General features: G+C 37.1%; 1 protein-coding gene across 1 annotated transcript in view; it reads left to right on the forward strand.

Moving 5' to 3' along the window:
* Positions 1-22,226, forward strand: part of EYS (eyes shut homolog) — a 718,062-nt gene that overhangs the window by 169,364 nt on the left and 526,472 nt on the right. Inside the window, 4 exon segments of the mRNA XM_040058168.2 lie at positions 14,129-14,251; positions 15,880-15,993; positions 17,159-17,272; positions 17,722-17,835. Of these exon segments, the coding sequence (XP_039914102.1) occupies positions 14,129-14,251; positions 15,880-15,993; positions 17,159-17,272; positions 17,722-17,835 (465 nt within the window).

Below are 22,226 nucleotides of genomic sequence, written 5' to 3' on the forward strand. Positions count from 1 at the left end.
AAATCTCTTCTAAGACTTTGCTGTTAAGGCAGGCTGTGATGAAGAAAGAGGAAAATAAACATGGTGAAATTACTGCTGTTGGGGGTTAAGATTTCCTGTGGAATTTTTCCCCCCATAAGTTGCTAGGAGACTAAATACTGATAGTTAAAGGGTGCTTAACCTGTACAAAAGCGGTGGATCACTTAGTTTAGCGGGAGGTGAGGGTGGTGGGGTTTTTTTCAGCTCTCGGTTTTCCGGGATGGACGGTCGGGCGACTGGTAGCTGCATGGATTCCAAGGTTAACGGAGGGGTTCGGTCCTGAGAATTCTATCATCTGTTGGAGCGCCCAGAAATTCAGAGTTTTTCGCCTGCTCTGCTGGATTTTGGGTCAGCCCAGGTCCAGCCACCGCGGCTTCTCCAGCACTGCTCACTTCGCCTGCCTGGACACCCCCCTGCCTGCTGAGGACAACCCACCGCTTCCAGCCATCAGCACCGGAGTTTCCACCGTTTCAGCTCGGTGCTCTTGGGGTCCCAAGAGATCAGACTGCCCGGGGCTTGTGAGACAAAGCCCCTCGGGGTTCTTGGTTCTGTTCTATTATTATTATTATTATTATTGCTGTTGTTGTTGCCTGTCCTATTGTATTTACTAGTAAAGGACTGTTATTCCTTCCCCCATAGCTCTGACTGAAAAGTTTGGGGTTTTTTTTTAATCTTCCAAATTATAATAACCTGGAGGGAAGGGATTGGAATTCCCCATTCCTAGAGGGGCCTTGTCTCTCCCTAGCAGATACCTGTCTTTTCAAACCAAGACAACTACATTGGCAAATTTCTTGCTATTATAAAAAGATACCTTATTTGGTGTAATGGCTTTATAAAGAAAGTTTCTTTTTTATAATTCTAATTTTCTACTTGCATTCCTATTTTTCAGTATAGGCTTCATGCCAATGGTAAACAAAATTTTCCTGCAATAGAACAAGAAAAAATTGTCAACTTCCTGTCATTTTTTTCAAAAACTGTGCTGTTAATTTATGAGACTATAAATACATGGAAGAAAACTGATTAATTGCTCATTTGTAATGTCAATTCAATCCACCAACCCTAGCATATGACTTAAAAATTTGACACTTTTCTTATAAAAACAACACTATTTATTTCAAAATGTCTAATAAGACATTGAGTTACTGTTACCAAAAGCCGACACAAAAGAGTGATGTTTTGAGGAACACTGTAATGGGTTATTAAATCCCCCAGGTAAGGAAATATCTCTACAACATCCTTTAGCTTGAGTGTATTCTACTAAAAGTACTGTAATGGCAGTAACAGGATGGAAAGGAATGATTACTCAATACAAAACAGTTATTTTAAAGACCTGTTAAAACCATCATAGCTGTATTTAACAATTCACCAAAGTCACATCCTTTTATAAAGTATTTCATTTGCCAATTGTGACTAAGTTTTAATTTGCTGCTTCTTATGTTTGATATCTCTATATTTTTCTTGTTTTCTGATACATTATTGGAATAAGTTCCCATGGTCATGTGCCTCTTGGTTATAGAAGGATCCCATTCACATTTAATAAGAAATTAATAAGATTTTTAATGATGTAATCTGTGATTCTTCTCTATCTTTTTCCATTTCTGACATTAGAAATGCAAATAGCGTATGTTTTCATATTCCAGAAAACTGCTAGAAGCTTGGTCAATAGGCTTAAAATCTTATGCTTCGTGGAGAATTTAAAGCAATAATCTAAATATGGTATTTTCCTGATAGTATATCTACTAAATAAAAATTTTATATGTTTTATTTATATGTTTAAAAACTGTTTATTCCAAAACTTCCATTTCTGAAAAGTAGATAAATAATAGGTTATTTGTCCATCATATATCTAAATATATTCAAATTTCTAATGAAATATCCAAAGGTTTTGGAATCTGCTATGTTGATAGGACATCTCTGATTTAAAAAAATAATAATTCAGCAGTGTATTTATATAGCCAAAACAGAAACAATTTTATTCTACTACCATTTCTAAAGAAATATTAACAGTCTTTATTTTGGAAATTATTTTTTCTTTTTTCTTTGAAATTTCCACTCATTTAATTCTTCATCTATGTTTTTGTTCTGCCTTTATGCTTTTCTACTCTTTTCTAAAATAAATTCCTTCTTTGACAACTCACTTTCCAACTAATCTTCTGGTCCTATAATGTACTGAAATATAATTAGCATTTTTTTCAGTTTTAATATTCTATGTCTCTATTTGCATTAATAAGGAGTAAAGATACTGTATAAAATTCCTAACAAGTAAGAGAACTGCCTTACCGGACCTTCAGCAATGTCTACTGTTGTTACTTTATGTGCTTTAATCACCTTTTCTTTTCCTTTTCTTTCCTATAACCAGAATTAATCCCTTTTCTTTCCCCCAGTTCTTCTAGTACCATATGGTGTTCTAATCAGATGAAAAATGAAGTATCATATTTGGATCTCATATTATTTTTAAAATTTACAACAGACAGACTAGAAAATAGATGATAGATGACAGGGAATGTCTATGTACTTTCTCTCTGTCCAACAGATTGCATATCAGCAAATTCTAAGACATAGTTCAACCCCAAAATTTTGCTGGAGTACTGCCTGCCAATCTTAATTCCATGAATGACATGAACAGCAAGCCAATGTATGTTTGCTTTTATTTTCATATTTGTCTTCTTAAATATTACTTAAAAAATTCTACACTCCTGAGTGTGAGATGTGGAGTTTCTTTATGAGACCAGACGACCGCCGATGACAAAAGGAAAGAGTCTGCTCTCTCTCACCGGGGGAATATTGGCTTTATTCTGGAGTCTTGCCCTTCCTTGGCTGGAGCTCTTTCCTGGTGGCTCACCAGTGCCCGAGAAAGCGAGGCCCCTGGCTGTCCCGGGGCTTTTTCCCCAGGGGGCAGGGCAAGAGGCAGTGACAAACCACTGCCCAGTCAGGGATAAGGTGGGAGTGGAACAGAGTTGGGTTACATTCCAGTGTGGGGGGATGGGCGTGGCCAAGCAGTGACAAACCACGTGATACAGTTAAAGGGGAACATTACAAATACAATGAAGCATAATATAAACCCAATTAATGCATTATAACACCTGAGGAAATGCATACCTGACTTCATGTGGCGCTTCAGAAACCATTCTCTTTTTAATAAAGTCATTGAACTTACTTCCTCTAACAAATTAATTCATCTCTAAAATGAGACTATTGGACTGAAGACTATTTAATCCACTATCCTATTACACAATGGGGGGCAGCTCAGCCTCTTATCTTCTTATATCTTCTTATTCTTGAAACATGTAATCTGAAAACAAGCAATGCCTCTGAGATGTAACTGAGGAAGAAAGGCAACATTGCCCATTGTTTGTGCTGATTTTACTGGGAGCTTCATATTTCAGTGAATTTTTTCCAGAGATGTTAAGCTGAAAATCTGTGCAATTGAGTAGTTAGGTAACTTATATTAATTATTGCTTTTGTTGTTTATATTTTTGTCATTGCTTTTATTTTTGGGGTTTTGTTTGTTTGTTTGTTTGCTTTTTTCTTACAGATATGCTAGCAGCAGTGCTTTTACTCCAATTCTAACTGTGTTAAACTATTTAAATTAAGCAACTTCTTACTCTCATTTTTCATTATCCATAATGGAATTATAAATGCCACTGGATTTGCATATCAATTACAGGAAGATGTTATATCGGAAAGGGTAATAAATTACCTATTCCTAATAACAATCAAGTTATGTTATACAATACATAGCACCTTCTCAGCAGATCTTGACATCATGTCAAAAGAAGTAGCAAACACTGACAACTTAGCAGTCCTAATGGGAAAATGAAAATGGATAACAGATATTATTTCACAAGGTTGGCTTTTTTGTTGTATTTTTTCTATTTTTGTGGTTATTTTATTCTGCAGTTGTAAAACATTGTAAGGTGTTGTCTTAATGCATCACACCACAAAATTATAAGATAACCTTTTAGCCACAATATTATAAAATAACATTTCAATCCAGCAAGCACAGTCAGAATAAAAACTTATTATGTGTTTCCTTAGTGGAAAGATTCTGAGATAACAGAAATTCTGAAGCTGCCTGTTGTGGTACAGTAATCAAACTTCTGTTGTAATAGCTGTACATCTTCTGGTGTATTTCTGTAAGAGTAAAGTATGTATCTGTTTTTCCTTAATCCTTTTCCTCTAGTTCTAATCCATCTTTTAGTGGAATCAACAAAAATATTCTTACAGTATTGGAGGATATACCTAGCCGTTGTGCCCTTTTGCCTAGGTTTAAGGGTGTTTCTTTAAAGAAAAATACTGCAGAGCAGTAGTTCTACATCTTCACATTAAATTGTATGGCTTAAGATCCAGTTTGTCCAAAACAGTAGAAATAGTAATTGAAGTCAAGTGGGACAGAGTGGACTCATTAGCCCTTACTGGCAGAAAGAAATTCTAAACAGGGGAGAATGAACAGAAAAAAAGTTATAGAAAGGTCAGATTTATTCCTTTAAAAAAAACTTTCTAGATCAGAAATTCTGTTCTGCTATTTTGCACTATATTCAAGAACAGGTGAAGAACCCTTAAAAAGCAATAGTCTGAACATACCAAGTGACCTTAGCCATTCCTCATATGGCTTCCCTTCAGGACCCTTCACCATCTTTGTTGACTTCCTTTGGACACTTTTTATAAGGGTGTATCTGTCTTGTATTGTGGCACCCCAAACCAGCCCCAGTACTCGAGGTGACAACATCCTAGTACAGAGCAGAGTGAGACAGTCCCCTCCCTTGCCTGGCTGTGCTTGATGCCCCCAGGACAGGGTTGGTCCTCCTGGTTGTCAGGGCACCGCTGATTCATGTTCAACTTTCTGTGAGTCAGAGCCCTCAGACCCTTTCCACAGTACTGTTTTCCAGCATTTCATTCCCCAGTCTGTACATTCATCCAGGGTTGCTCTGACCCAGGTGCAGAATCCAACACTTTCCCTGGCTGAATTTCATAAGGCCAGTGATTGTCCAGTATTCTAATTTGTCTCTCTGCCGGGTCTTTCTGCCTTTGAAGGAGTCAACAGTTCCTCCCAGATTAGTATTATTGGTAAATTTACTATTCCTTTGAGTCCTGTGTCCAAGTAATTTTTGAAGACCAAGAGCACAGGGATGAGGACACAGCCTTGTGGAACCCCACTAGTGACTGGTCACCAGTCTGATGACACCCCATTCACTACAACCCTTTGCGTTCAATCTGTGAGCCAGCTGCTCACCCATCACATTATGGGTTTATCCAGCTGTGTGCAGGATATTTTGTCCAGGAGGATACTGTGAGAACAGTGTCAAAAGCTTTACTGAAATCCAGAAATATTACATCACTTGGCTTCCCTTGATTAACAGTGGGTTACTTTGTCCTAAAAGGAAATTCACTTTGGTAAGCAGGACTTTCCCCTCATGAAGCTGTGACTGATACTCTGTTGTTTTCACAGGTTTTTCTAGAACCTCCAAAATAGTCTTCTGCATGATTTTATCAGTCACAGAAGAACCTAGAGTGTTAAAATGAAAATACATGCTGTTAAATCTGGGGTTTTCTGGCTACAACTTCAGCTGTGGTATTTAGAAAGGATTTAGAGCAATTTCAGAGCTGTAGGCTTGCGGTTCAGCCAAGTTACAGAAAGGTAGAAAAGAGCAGAAATGAAGTATAGAACTGTCAGATCAAACTTGAATTCTTTAAAAAATACTAGAGAAAATGGGAAGTTGAACTATTTATAAGAATCTGAAGCCAACAAAAATATTACAGTCCCTAGGTAAAATGAATTTCTCAAGAGCAAAATGTGTGAAACCATTGTAATTTGAGTTTTAAGATGGTTATAAACTTTTGTGATAAGAAAAAAGGTTCTACATATCTTGATTAATGATCATTCTTATAAGGAAACCAAGGGGGCATTGTCTCAGTGAAACTACCATTGAACAACATGTAACTCACTGGAAAAAAGGTACTAAAAGATGATAGTGATTTATTGTAGAAAAGAACACCACTGAAAGTATCTTGGGTCCACTAAAGCTCTTCATGAATGTTCCTTATCAATGACCTGGATTACTGAATTAGGAATATTGTATCTGAATGTGCAAATGGCACCAATCTGGGAGAGAGACAGGCCAAAACTCTAGCAGTGTTCTGGAAAAGAAAGAAAGTTCAGCCGAGCAAAGATGATTCCTCTTTGGCAGTCATAAGCAAACTCATAGAAAATTGGAAGCATCCAGGCAGCAATTTGCAAAAACAAATCCAGAGATTTTGGGCTAAATCAGTCCTCAAAGGGATTGAGCCATGTACTTGTGTTGTTGAAAAAGAAATCTCCACCCTCAGATATTTTTCCAAGAGTTCTGCTTGTTCTAGAAGAGATGTATCTCCTTGCCATACACCAGGGTGTACCTGCAGGCTCCTGCCAATCTGACCTTGCCTTGCTGACTTTGACTTCCAGGCTTCTTCTCAGGCCTACTTTGTCACTGCACGTTGTCTGGTAACCACTGTGCTGTGCTAGACTTGGTTACAACAATGGATTTCCTCAGCTTCTCTCATTTAGGTGCTGTGGAACTGAATTGCTTGTCAGTGAGTTGTGCCCTGCCTGCTTTGCTGTCATATGACCTATATGAATAATAAATTTTGATTAAATTTATTAAATTGAAGCTATTTGAACACAGTACTTTAAAATATGGTACTAAGGCATGTACTCTGCATACAGAGTCAGCACAGGATATGACTGGAATATATGTTGATCACCTACTACATATCTCACAAAGTTTATTAACATTTATTGCTCCAAAGGGTTTGTGCCTCTCTCTGGAGCTGTAGGTATTCAGATTTCAATCATGACATTATGTTATTATCCATAATGCTAGATTTCATTGGTGAATGAAGATTATTATCAGAAAAGCACTTGTGTTCAATAAGTAGTGACTGAAATATTTGAGAACATCTTGTTTCTCACTTCCAAAGAACTCAACTTAATCTGACAATTTTTAAATTTTTAGATATGTCAGATAACTTGTATTTGGGTACACAGTGATTCTGTGATGGACTACATTCATGCAATTGAAATAACAGTGCCCTTTAACTCTCCTGTGTTGGAGCATAACTGAAGCATGTGTAGCTAAAAATTAATCTCCAGGGTTGAGCAGACCCTGCAAATATATCAGTGAAGGGATATTAATGTGCCTGTGCCAAGAACTTCTGCTTTAGCACAAAGGTGACTAGGACAAATTGGCCAACAGTAATTGCTTAGTAAAAGCCTAGAAGAGGGCCAGAAAGGGCTGTGGATTCAGCCTCCTACAGCATATGATTCTGGCTCTGTAAGCTCTGCCTGTGACGTCTGTCTCCTGGGAACTGCCTGAATCAGATTTGATCTTAGAGTAAATCCATTGGTAGCCTCTATGAAATCACCTTCATTGCCTGTGTCAGGGACATTGGCTTGCCACCACTGTCATATTAGTTTTTACAGTAAATAACCTAATATGGCTGAGGCAGTACTTCTGGGATATGAAGAATATTATAAAATATACACGTATTTGTTGATACCAAATTGAGTTAGTGGTAAGCAGAAAGTGGACTGACTGCTCTTTTAAGTTCCTCTCCAGACTGAATTAGGCTTAAATGATGCACAGAAGTTTTTGTTGAAAAACTACTTTTTCAGTCTTCCAGTCAGAAAATGTTATCACAAAATTCAAAGCAATTACAAACTTGTAATCATTACTTTTCAGCTTTCAGTATAACTTTTTGAGGAATATCCAATGAAACATTATTTATCAGAAAATGTTGACATGATGGGATAAAAATAGACTTTTGGCCTAGAAATTTCATTTTTTCCACTTATTACTTAGTTGAAAAAACTTTGCAAAACATCTAAAACTCTTGAAGTACGTCAAAGCTTATGACAGGAAATTGAATTGCAAATCTTAAAATTCTTTTGCTTTATAGTATTTATTTATTTTTGTTTATTGCAGGACTGACACATGTAGGTAAAAACTGATGTACAAACACCCTAAGCACTCATGAAAGTACAGTCTTATACATTATTAAACTCTCTTTCAGACTATGTGTACATATCTCGGGTTTTTTCTCCGAGATTCAGGTGGTTTTAGAGTCTTTTCGCCCTCTGCAAAGCTTTGAGCCAAACGCAAGAAAGAAACGGAGTCTTCAGGTTCTGATTTTTCAAGGTTGCATGCTTCGTTTATTGTTTCTTATCTTACAAATTTCTCAGTGCCCAACAAAGGTCTGTGCAGCTGCCTGGGCATCTGGTGACTCCTCCTCACACTGGGCTGTCGCTATCTTTTATACTAATTGCTATGTATTCTTTATTTATCATAATTTGCCAATACCTATCACTTATACTAAACAGGTCATCTCTACTTTGACCCTATCTCTTTAATCTACTTTGTGCCACCATCACTGCTGAAAATGGAGTGAGGGAAGAAGAAAGAAGAAGCAGGAGACAACGCCCCAAATCCTCCATCATGCCCCCATTCACTTCAATGCTATAAACCCAAACCTACTGCTTTCTCACCCTGTGATATACTAAACTACTATCTTTCACACTCTTGTGGCTTGCAATCCTTCCCGCAGTGCAGGAAGCCTTTCCCATGGACTGAGATCAAAGCCAATGTCCCTCTGGGCTCTGGGCCAGGGTCCCAGATGCCCCTGTCCAGGTCTCTGACCCTCCAGGGCAGCCAAAGGAATGCCCTGGACTCCAACATACATAAACACAAATTTTTACTTTTCCTCAACCTCTACTGAGAAATAAAGCAGATGAGATTTTCACAAGAACAGAACAATCTGAATTTTTCGGATTGTTGCTGTTGTTAGATCAGAATGTCTGCTTGTGAAAATGAGCAGTCTTCAGAGAACATGACTTCCTTAAAGTTGTATTGCCATGATTTCTCAGTCTCTTACCTTTCGGAACATGAAGTTTTAAAACTTTTAGAGGGCAAGTCTCTTATTCTAATATAATTGTTGAAGTTTGAATTGTCTTTACTGAGAATTAATGGGTTTTGTTCTCTGAGTTGCATATGTAAGAAGGACACAACAGAGAAAATTGCATCTTCTACTATGTCTCTTATAGTTGTGATTGGTTACTTCAATACAGCAATCACATCTATTTTTTAGAGGAGATGGTCAGAATAAAACACTTTCTTCTTGTATTGTCTAAGGCAAGAGCATTATTTGTTTTCTCTGTCTTTCATATTTTGGTGGGCTGACCCTGGCAGGATGCCAGATACCTCTCAAAGGCGCTTTATCTTTGTCCTTGACTGTTGTAGTGCATTATTTGGATTTATATTGTTTTTCATTTTTATATTGGATTTGTAATGTTTTTTTCCCTGTTCCCCTTGGGAACTGCATCCCATGGTTTGTCCCTGCTCGGCCACGCCCATCCCCCACACTGGAATGTAATCCAAATCTGTTCCACTCCCACTTTATCCCTGATTGAGCAGTGGCTTGTCCCTGCCTCTGGGCCCATCCCCCGGGGAAAAAGCCCCAGCAGGGGCAGGACCTCAGTCTCTCTGGCATCGGCGGGGATGGGAAAGGAGCTAAAAGAGCTCTGGACCAAATAAAGCTATAATTCCCGCCCCACCCCCGGACAAAGAGCAGGCTCTTGCCTTTTGCCATCGACAGTCATCTGGGTCTCACTAAAGAACCACCACACTTGACAAATATATGGAAGGGGTGACAATATAAGGTAAGGCTCCTGAGGTCAGATAAGGACTGGGAGAGATCAATTCCACACTACTGTCACAGGCAAAACAGACCTGACATGGAAAAATTAACTGAATTTACTACTACAACCCAGGGCAGGAAAATGAGAAGTAGAACAAAATCTTAAAAACACCTTTCCCTCCACCCCTCCCTCCTTCCCATGCTCTCCCTTCTACCCCCAAGTGGTGCAGGAAGACAGGATTGGGGGTTATGGTCAGTTCACCCCAGTCTCTTTGTGCTGCTTCTCAGGGAGAGGAGTCCTTCCCCTGCTTCACTGTGGGGTCCCTCCCATGGGAGACAGTACTCTGTGAACGCCAGCGTGAGTCCTTTCTATAGGCTGCAGTTCTTCATGAACTGCTCAGACTTGGGTCCCTTTCCATGGGATGCAGTCCTTCAGGGACGGCCTGCTCCAGTGTGATTTCCCCCATAAGGCTACAAGTCCTACTGGGAGACCTGCTCCAGAGTGGAGTCCACTGTCCATAGGTCTGCAAACCCCAGCCAGAAGCCTCCTCTAGTGTGCATTTCCCATGAGTTCACAGCTGTCACCCTGTTTTTTCTGAGTTTTTTTAAAGCCTTCTACTTGTTCGTAAGATGGAGTCAGTTTCTTTAGTTTCTGCACAGTATTAGGAGCAGTTTTCGCTTTTCTCACACATGGGAACATAAACAAACCCTTTGTTTTTCATTCCCTGTCCTTTGTTTACACATTTCTAACCTGAAAACAATTGTAACTGACAGCTGGTCTGGCCACTGGGATGAAAGGTAGTAACCCCAGAAGCCAATCCACAACCAGACCCACAAATGTATAAAATGTAAGAAATAAACAGGCTGGGGCTCTCGGCCCTGCTCTCTCTTGAGGAGCAACTCTGCCCTGCAAATCTCTTATCTCCGTGTGATTGCTTTGCGTGCTGCAATCACACACAGCCTTCTATCTGGCATCCACTTTGCTCAGGCATGGAGGAGCTCCATGAGCTGCACCATGGGCAGCAGGAAATTCTCAGCTCTGACACCTGGAGAACCTTCTGCCCCTCCTGCACTGACCTTGGTCGCTGCAGAGCTTTCCTCTTGTTCTTACCCACTTTTCTCTGGCCACAATTACATCTGTGCAATCACTTTTTTCCTCCTTAAATATTATCACAGAAGGATTTCTGCGATTTGCTGATGGCCTTGGCCTTGGCCAGCAGGGGGTCTGTCCTGGAGGCAGCTGGCGTTGACGGTCAGACATGGGGGAAGCTTCTGGCAACTTCTCAGAAAAGCCACCCCTGTAAACCCCCACCCTACTACTAAAACCTGGCCAAAGCAAACTCAATACACATGCCAAGGTGATGATTTTTCCTATTACCCTTTCTCTATTTTGTTCAACACTGCTAATATTAATTGCATATTTTTTACAATTTTTATATTTTGCATCATTTTTTCCAATAAGTACAATTTTTATATTTGAAATTCCAGAGGACCCAAGCAAAAGCAGAATTTCATTATGATAGATGTTAAACGACAAAAACAATTGCAACCACTCTCTCCCAAAAATCAATGAAATGGTTTTATATATAATTATTATCCCGTTCACTACAAATAAGGAGAAATTGGCAACCCATTATGTAAGAATCTTAATGACAATGAAAATATTGTCCAGATTTTAAATTAATTTATTAAATTATCTAATTTCTTTCTTTTTTCAGTCTGTTTAAGCTTTTCTAATTTTAACAGGAACCATAAATCTTTTTCCCCAGAAGTGGTATTTGTTCAATAAGAATGAATGAATGCACATCAAGTCCTGCTGGCTCTGACAATAACCTTTAATGTGAGGTTTCAGATAATAGTTTCAGATGTACCTGCCATCCAGAATATAAGGAGCCATGTGGTAAAATTGCCATAAATCACTGTGTGGCTGGACTATGTCAGAATTGATCACAATTCAGTGATCTCCCTGGAGAGTTTAAGTGTCACAGTCTGACTAGTAAAAATCACTTTTGTCGTGAGGCATTTAGGTTTGTCAGAAATGTATCAAGAATGTAAATACGGCATTTAACATATATATATATTTTCTGTTGCTAAATTTTCCCTATCTAAACTTATGAAGTATCTTTTGGATATCGGTGACGGAAAAATAAATCAAAACGTGCTCATTTCTTTTTGTAGGAAATGGTATATTCTTAAGTACTGCAACTGAATCTGTTTTGATGAGAAGCCTTATACCAGATGTTTATATATTAAAGCCTATATAACCAGATGTTTAATATTAAAATTGAGCCCTGAAACCTCTACCCTTTGTTCTTCAACTTAGTATAGTGACTTCTTTAAGTAGATCAAATTGCTCAAAGCCCAATAATCCATGCTGCAATACTTTGATAATTAATTCAAAACACAAAAATAAAAGGATACACATGTTAAGACTTTTATTTCAAATCTATAAAGTTATTATAAATAATAATTTTTATTTCATCAAGGAAAAAAAAAAAAAAAAAACCTTGGCTTTTCTATTTCCTTTATTTCAATGAAAGCCATATATGCAACAGCTATAGATATATCTGTGCGTAGCTGTTACCATCATTGTTCAACATTTCCATTTTATTTCTTTATCATCATTTTTTTATATTAGGTTTATGTAGTACTTCATTATGCAGATGTTTAGAGCTATTTACAAAGGCAAAAATGAGAGACTTAAATTTTTAATGGCAATCAACAAGGAGAAAAACTTCAGCTGTGCAAGAATATTGCACAGCTGGTGTTTAAGATGGAATTCAAACATAGCTTAAAGTCACCTTTCTGCATCTACTGATTTAGAAACTAAAATGACTGCATGTGTAGGGTGGTTTTAATATGCATTGCCTTGTATTTATGCCTCTAAGGGTCATTCCACAAGCCAGAATTTGTAAAGTGCAGCATGTTCCAGCAATTTATCCTGATGGTCAGAACCTGCTGTCCATCATCATGTTGCTGTACATCATGTAACAAGATGTTCAGAAGTAAAAAAATCTTCCAGATCAGGAGGTATTCATTCATGCCTCAAGAACATTTTCTTTTCGTTTAAAGACAATGTCCAAGCGGTACTGAACTTTTGAAATTACATAATTATTTATTATACTCAACTGCACTTAATAAACACTATTAAAACTAGGTTATGTTTAGTTTTTAAAGCTATCACAGTATACTGTAGCACTACAGATTTATTTGAACTTCTTTGACCAAAGAGTATTCCTTTTTGTCTAAAAATTTGATTAACACAATGTCAGATATGGGGCAACTCAATGGCACACTGGAATCTGTCACGATGATACCCATGCTATTGAAGCATGACATTACTTTATAAATATATTTTTAAATTAAATGTGAAGTTCAGACCTTCAGCCAGATTTGTTGTCTAAATTTATGAGACACTGGAATTCATTATATTTAATTCACTGAACCAAATCTCTGGTTTAAGTCTTTAGTGGCTTTTCATGGCTGCACTTTTTAAATTATAATAAATTAGTCCAGTCTATTTTGATCTTTGTTGCACTAAAAATATTTAGAAAATTTTAAGTGCTCATCTAATCAAAGACCAGAAAACAGTACTTCTTATGGTTTATCTCACTAAGTTTTATGACCAAACCAAAATGTCTAAAATTTGAAACTTTGCATTAATATTCCGCATTTGGGTACTAGCTCCATGCATATGGGTTGATTTTTCAACTGTTTTATATCACTTAGTTGAATATATTTACTAGATTTCAAAAATATCAGTCAAACAAAAAATATTTACTTGTAGCTATTTATTGTGTATGTTCAAAAATAAAAATGCTGTCATCAATGAAAATTATTATTTCCTTGATGCCTATTGGATTTTGAATTTTTTTTTATTACAGTTTGAAGTACAGCTTTATCATTGACTTTGTCATTATGACTTTGTTCCATTTAGAGTTGTTTTGTATGCAACTTCCTGAAGGGTGGTTGTAGGCACCTGGGGCTTGGTCTCTTTCTCCAGGCAGCAACTGACAGAATAAGAGGACACAGTCTCAGGCTGCGCCAAGGGAAATATTGGTTAGATATTAGGAAAAAGTTTTTCATGGAGAGAGTGATAAGGTACTGGAATAGTCTGCCCGGGGAGGTGGTGGAGTCACAATCCCTGGACGTGTTTAAAAAAAGATTGGATGTGGCACTCAATGCCATGATCTAGTTGAGTTGTTAGGGCCTGGGTTGGACTTGATGATCTTGAAGGTCTCTTCCAATCTAGAGATTCTGTGATTCTGTGATTCTGTATATGAAATTGAAACTTTCAAGGAAAGTGGAATATTTTACCCTATCTTAAATAAGATTTCAAAACATAAGAAAAGTACACATTTAATTGGTCTATGACTTGTCTGCTTTATCAGACTAAATGTAATAAATTTCCTAAGTCGTCTGTTACTCTATTTTTTGACAGGTTTTACTGGTGAGTTATGTGAAGCAGATGTTGCCGCCTGCCTATCACAACCATGCGGAGCCTCCAGCATCTGTAAAGATATTGTGGGTGGCTATCTTTGTTTCTGTGCTCCTGGTTTTATAGGTGAGTTCGTAGAAGTGCTATTTTACATGTTTCAGTCAGTCCTAAATCAGAGAAAAGAAGTTGGTTCAAAAGTAGCAATAGATAATTTAGCAGTGTTCCTCTGATTCAGTCAGAAACAACTTTTGTTTCCTTGCACACAAAAGTACTTGGCTGAGTAAGAGTATTCAGCTGTAAAAAACACTGACTACAAGGGACTATTTCCACTCCAATTACTCCTTATACTATTTTAGACATGGTGTCTGCCTTACACTGATGTGATTTGAACTCTCAGCCATATGCAAGTTGGCCTTAATTTATCTCCTTTGTGCTCCCTGTAATAGTAAGAGTGCAGTAACAAGGGTCTCAACTGCTAAACATACATCCAAGATCCTGGGCAGGTTTAACGACTCATGTTTGTATCTACCCTGCCGGCCATTGTCATTAGACTGACTAGATTAAAATTAGTTTGGCTATGTCAGCATACTGACTTTGTATTTTGAGATGACAGTGTTAAAAAAAAAAAAAAAAAAAGTCTTTCTAGATACATATACAGGTATTTTTGATCAACTATGTGGTGAATAAACAAGGGTAGTAGGAATTCCCTGAGTGGCAGATCAGCTGCATTACCCAGATCTGTCCTAACTCCAGCAACTTTGACAGGGATCCCAAAGAAAGAATAAGATGACTCTAAAATCTCTCTCAATAGTCAAGGAGGACACAGACAACAAGAGGAACTGACATCTTGAGGCAACTGCATAGCTCTTAACTTGCTGCTCTACATCCTTACATAAGCATTGATTTAGATTAAATAATCTACTATTTAGGAGCAGCAGTATTTGTTTCTTTAATGCAATGAAATGCTTTCTCCTATTTCTATGATTGGTTTATTTTATTATTATTATAAAAATATAAAGTCAAATTGTATGATTTTACTTGTGATAATCCTTGGAGAAATATTTTTTTTATTGAAAAGTTTGTTTAAATTCTTATATCTGCATAACAGTGGACCAGTAATTTAATTTTTTTCTGTGGTCCACTAAAACCCTCAAAATCCCTCAGAAACAATCAGGAGCTTTATCTGTCTTGAAGCATTAGTAATAATGTATTTGATGCCAGAAAAAATATTAGATATATTATTCACAACTAGAAATCAATATCAATATTTTTTCCTCTGCATATTTACAAATACATGCCAATATCTAACTTTCTGATTTTTAATTTCTACAAAATGAGAAAATATTTGTCCATAATTAAAACATTTCCCAACATTTCCCATAAAGATATTGTAAACAAAACCATAAATTAATAAATTAATGAAAAAATAGAGAAAGATTGTATTTTTTTGCTGTTGGAAACCATATTTACACTTGTGATGTTTTAGGAAAACTCAAGGCTTTCTTGCCCATAAAATATGAAAATATGCAAGGTTTTTACTACATCTGTAAGGACTCAACAAATTCTTTGTTGAACATTAAATTCTCTTTTTTTCTTTAATCAACAAGAAATGAATTCCCCAAAGAAAATTTATGGCTCATTGGTAAAAGCTCACTCCTTGTACCTAAGCTCAGTTATTTCATTTTGTTGCTGCCTGCACTGATGATTCACCAGTGGTGTGTTCCTAATTAAATGAATCCTTCACTTGTTTCCAGGTCATAACTGTGAGATTGAAGTGGATGAGTGTCTTAGTGACCCTTGTCACAATGGAGCTACTTGTGTTGACCACCTGAATGCCTTTAGTTGCATCTGTCAGGATGGATTTGAAGGTATAAAAAAATCCACCGAATGATAACTTTGTAAACCTACTCAGACTTTTGTACCATTTTTTTAACATATCAGATGAGATGCATGTACTTCATCTGAAGTAATAAACATGTCAGTTAGAAGAAGTGTATCTTGAAAAAATTACCTATTTTGTTTTCATGATAGCATAGAACTAGGTGTTGTCTGCTAACTGGTGTCTTGGCTGCTGAAAATGGATCTTTTGGATTCAGTGAAGTTCTGCAATAGGAGATACTGTTTTCAGCAAGCTTTTAAAATATTTTGAAGCTTTAATATCCTTGAATTGAGAAAAAAAAATACAACTGTGTGGTAAAGGTTTTGGTTTTGGCATATTTGTACAATTTATATGAAAAATTTAATCGCTTTGATAAGTGATAATCACATTAATAGCTGCAGCTATGCTTTCAGCTTACATGGGGAATTTAAAGTGTATCCATTTTCTTTTTAAAGCACCATTTTTTAAACATCATGGATATTTAATCATTAAAATGCAAATCAATCCATAATTCAAATGTCCAAGTGCAAAATAATACATTTTTACCACTCATATACTCAGAAAAATCATTGTTTGCATTTTATTTTTTTAAATGTCTTTAACCTCCCAAATCACACAATTGATGCAATTTTTCATTTAGTCTTCAAATGATAAAGAATTTGGTTCACTGAAAAATATTAGCAATAAAGTATTTTTATACTTTGAGTAGTTATGTGGAATACATTTACTTCTGTCTATAACTATTTCCTTTCCACAGTTTTTTGGGAGTATCATGACTTCTGCCTTCTCATGGACATAAATATTTCCTCTCATGCCACCGTAATTATTATACTTAATATATACTTAATATATACTTAATTATACCTAATGTAAGATGTTTTCTGCTCTTCTATATTTTTATAATAAGGAAATTATCTGCTTTAAGTCATAGTATAACTATTTGATGACTGTACTTTTAATATTTTTGAAAAATTAGTGAACAACTTAAACATTCAGAAGATAAACATCTGTCATAAACAGACAGGCCTGAATATAAAAAGGGAGTCAAATAAATTCTAATGTGCGAGTTATATTCAGTTGAAATAAATGTCAGTCTTTACCTCAGGGTGCTATGGAATAACTTATTTCCCCCTTCCTTGATTCTACATTCATAGGTACAACTTGTGAAACAAATATTAATGAATGTCAGTCTTCTCCATGTCTTCATAATGCATCATGCGCAGACCTTATTGGTGGCTATAAATGCGCCTGTCTACCTGGCTTTACTGGTGAGTTGTTTTCATAGTAAACCTTGTTTTCCACAGCCAGGTAGTCCACAAAGCATCCATTAAGACATTATTGATTAATATGCTTGTGTTTTATTGTCATTTCTCTTTACCTGCCTTGGCCTAATGTTTATTTTATATTTCAATAAACTGGAACACTGACTGCATCTGTAAACTACATAGCACAAGATGAATTAGTCTGGATTTTAACAGGCCTTCAAAGCTTGCACACATAAGGTAGACTAGTTACCATTTAGCAACTCAGAAATAAGCTGGTACGCATTTCTGGTTATAAGAACAAAATGGATGCTGTTATTAGTAGTGTGGCTGCTTATTCGTCGGATATATGTTACCTTATCTTCACAAGTTGCTTGAAATTTTTGTGATGCAAATGAATTAGAAATTGGCACCTAATTTTTTAGTAAGTGTTCAAAACTTTCATCTTTTCAAAGGTGCAAGATGTGAAACAGATACAGATGAGTGTGCTTCATTTCCCTGCAAGAATGGAGCCACCTGCATTGACCAACCTGGTAATTATTTCTGCCAATGTGTGGCTCCGTTTAAAGGTAATGAACACCAAGGGAGAGGGGAAAACAAACATAATTATCTTTAGAAGGAATTTCTTGCACTTGTCTAAATGCATTTCAGTCTTCCTTCAGCATTAATAGTCCTTCACTTTCGCAAACAAATCTTTCAAAGTGACCAGCGATATATGCCTTCAGCTACAAGTAAGGTGAAGGGAACATTGTTTATGCATCTGCTAGGTGTGCTCCTTTTTTAAACAAAATTGATAATTCAAAATCAGTTTGTTAACAGAATGAAATTTCTTATGTAGGTAATAGGAGGTATATACCCATTAAGCTGCCAACACAAAGATTGGTTGATTTTCTACAGTTTTCTCTCTAATTTTATTGGCATTCTCTATATTATTTATCATTTTTAGTGAACAATTCATAGCAACCTTGGAATCCAGAAACTATGTGATTATTTATCTTGATGCTTTTAAAAGAAATACACTTAAATTGCAAAGGTTATTCTGACCTTTTTAATATAAATTTTGGGGTTAAATTTTAAACACTTACTGCTAAAATAATTTAAAGTAACAAATAATGTGGTGTTCTTGAGCAAATCTAGTTCAAGTGATATTCTCAATTAAAAACAACTATTGATTTATAAGTTAAATATAAACACATTTTTCCTCCAGCAGTTTGATATAATGATACTTAGAATTCCAGAACAATCATTAAAATGCAATTTTCCTGGTATGTTGAGACAGCAGGACTTTTCCCCTTTAGGGAAGATGGTTGAATAAAATTTATTATTCATGAGCTCATGAACAAACACTCATATTTGTTCTTATTATTTTAATTAATATTCAAAATTTAGTTTGTCATTTTTGTTAGTTTTAATTTATGTTCTACTGAATAAAATCCAGTACAATAACAAGTAAATTACTACTGCATTATCAGAATTGCTTCTGTGCAGGAAGATGTAAAATAATTTTCAGTACATGGTTAGAAAGACTAGTCTCTTGAGTACATCTTACAAAAGGACCAGATTTACAGCAGACTTTGATATTTATTTAGGTATTTAAGTGAGTAATTAAAAATTCAGAAAGTCAACCTTTCTGTAGTCATCCTTCAAGAGACTATCAGTGTCTCATACACTCAATGGAAAAGGTAAGCCGTGCTGGCAACACTCATAACTTTTAACTGAGATCCTCTGAAAACATTATAGGCGGAAGTAGTCAATGGCCTGCTGTGCCACTGAGGCACTCACAAGTCTATAAGGTCAGATGGGATCCACTCGAGGGTACAGAGGAAATGCCAGAAGAGCTCACCAAGATTCTCTCCATCATTTGCCATCAATTCTGGCTAACTGGGAAGGTTGCAGATGACTGGAAGTTGACCAGTGTGATGCTCATCCTCAGGATGGGTTGGAAGGAGGATTCAGGGAACTACAGCCTTGTCAGCCTGGCCTCGGCATCTGGCAAGATTGTGGAACAGATTTTCTTAAGTGTAATCACATGACGTATACATGACAACCAGAGGATCAGGCCCGGACATGTGGGTTTAGGATAGACAGGTACTGCTTGACCAACCTGATCTCCTTTTATGACCAAGTGACCCACATCATGGGTGATGGGAAGGCTGTGGATGTTGTCTACCTGTACTTCATCAAAGATTTTGATGCTGTCTCCAAGAGTTCCTGGAGAAGCCGGCAATCCATGGCTAAGACAGGTGCACTCTTCACTGGGTTAAGAACTGGCTGGATGGCCAGATTCAGAGAGTGTTGGTGAATTGAGTCACATTCATGTGATGGATGGTCACTAGTGGGGTTCTCCAGGACTCAATATTGGGTCCGGTCCTGTTTAATATCTTTGTCAATGATGTGCATGGATGGCCCAAGGGCACCCTCAATCTGTTTGGAGATGACACCAAGTTGGTGTCAGATGGTTGATCTGTTGAAAGTTAGGAAGGCTCTGAAGAGGAATCAGGACAGGCTGGTTCAGTGATCCAAGGTCAGTGGTATGAGGTTCAATAATACAAAGTGAAGGATCCTACACTTCCGTCGCGGCAACCCTATTCATCCCTACAGGTTTTGGGCAGAGTGACCGGAAAGCTGCCCAGCAGAAAAGAAGCTGGGGTTGACAGAGATTGAACATGGGCCACTGTGTGCCCAGGTGGCCAAGAAGGCCCAGGGCAACCTGGGCTGTATCAGCACTAGTGTGGCCAGCAGGACCAGGGCAGGGATTGTCCCTCTGTACTTGGCACTGGTGAGGCCACACATCAAGTGATGTGTGCACTTCTGGGCCCCTCACTACAAGAAAGACATTGAGGGGCTGGAGCGTGTGCAGATGAGGGCAACAGAGCTGGTGAAGGTTCTGGAGTGTAAATCGTATCAGGAGTGGCCAAGGGAGCTGGGGTTGCTTAGCTTGTAGAGGAAGAGGCTCAGGGGTAACCTTATCGCTCTCTACAGCTTCCAGAAAGGAGAAGTGGTTTCCCTCTTCTCCCAAGCAGGCAGCAACAGGACAAGAGGGCGTGGCCTCAAGCTGGACCAGGAAAGGTTTAATACTAGGAAGAATTTCTTCACTGCAAGGGTGGTTGAGCATTGGAGCAGGCTGTCCAGGGCAGCATTGCCATTCGAGGAGGTGTACAAGAAAAGATGCGGCAATTAGTGTTGTATTTTAATTGACAAGGCGGTGATTAGTCACAGGTTGGTCTTGATGACCTTGGAGGTTATTTAGGTCCAATATGATTCCATTCAATGACAATATGTCTAAGGCTGTGTACTTCTTTACAGCTTTATTCAACACCTTCCAAGATCAAATTTTGATCTTGCCTAAATTTATATGATTTAGATTTTGCCCAGATTTATATGGGTATAAATAAAAGTAGATTTCGTTTCATACGAAAACACTACCTCTGTCTCACACCTTCTGTTTGTTTAGTGTTAAACTGTTGTAAATGTAGACTTTAACAGATTCATAGCAAGCCAACATAACAGTTAGTTAAACAATGTTTTCTAATTGTGTAGATATATTCAGGGTATTTTAATGAACAGCTTTGTGTGGACTAATTACAGATTACAGAATTACTTAGTTAAGAAAGCACATACATTATGTTAATGGTAAAAATTATATAGGAACACCTGTTTTGGGTTTGAGTATTTTCACAGATTTTTTTTCCTTCTGATTTTCTCAGTGGAAAACAATAAATGCTGTATTACAAATGCTGTCATTTACCTGGAAAGCAATCTGAAGATGTATTTCAATAGTATATTGCAATGATTTGATTGTTCCATCATGAAATCTGACTTGAAGAGCATGCACTGTTACTAGGAACATTGATCAGGAACATATACTGCTGATCGAGATATGTACAGCAGACCTCTACTATATAGAATGTGGAGATAAAGAATTCAGAGCATGATTTGGACAGTCAGGTGCACGCATACAAAAGACAGCCTGTCAGATTAAGCTAGAAATTGATTCTATATATAGAAACCGGCTTACATACATTTATCTTGCTTTTGTTATTTTTTCCTTGACTATTTTTATTTATTTTGACGAGGAGACTAAGGAAGATTATGACAAGAAAGTTTTGATTTTTCCTTTTTTCTTCCCCTTCATTTCCTCACATTTTTTAAAAAGGAAAAAAAAAATTTTGCTTTCTTCCCATTTCAAGTCTTCAGAGAGCAGGATACCTGCTATTCATTTTTATGTGTGGCAAACTTTATAATATCCTGGATGGATACTTTCATATTTTTAAAACTTTTATACTAGTTGTGTATAAATATGAAAAGTCATCAGAAATTTACTTAAAGTATTACTGTGTACTCATACTTTCTTGTAGTATTCTTCGGAGGAACAGTGGGTTTCTTTGTTTGAGTCTTTTAAAATACAGATTTGTCTACTTAGAAAAAAATGTTATAACTCATTCCATAGGCTTGCATAGAATAATGGAAGACATCAAAGGCTTTTAAGAAAAATGATGCTTGGGTAGTGATATGTATCTAGATTTTTCTTCAAATATCTCTAGTCCAGGTTGTGAAAATTAACTCTACAAATCTGATAAGTGAATGAAGTTTTAATTCTGTGGGCACCAATTCTTTTTTAGAAAATCCAATTTTCGTAAAGTGATTAGAGAGCACTGGGGAATTATATCTTCTGATGCTCCCTAACAAAACTAATGCATTCCTCTCTATCAGTGTTCCCCTGAGAGTGTATTTCCTCCCATGTAGTGTAGATCATGGGGGGTTTTTTTAATAAATACTAGTATTTCACTGGAATTTTTCCTCTGAAATTACTACATTTGACTTCTCAAACGTTCAGACTAACAGCTTGAGGGTACCATCAGTCCATCTATGTGTAATTCAAGAGAAAACTGGATGAACCTATGCTGTGTCTCTCTCTCTCCCGGAGCCCCGGCTCTGTTTTTGCCTCAGCTAGCTCGAG

Source organism: Hirundo rustica, chromosome 3, assembly GCF_015227805.2.
Source record: "Hirundo rustica isolate bHirRus1 chromosome 3, bHirRus1.pri.v3, whole genome shotgun sequence".
NCBI lineage: Eukaryota > Metazoa > Chordata > Aves > Passeriformes > Hirundinidae > Hirundo > Hirundo rustica.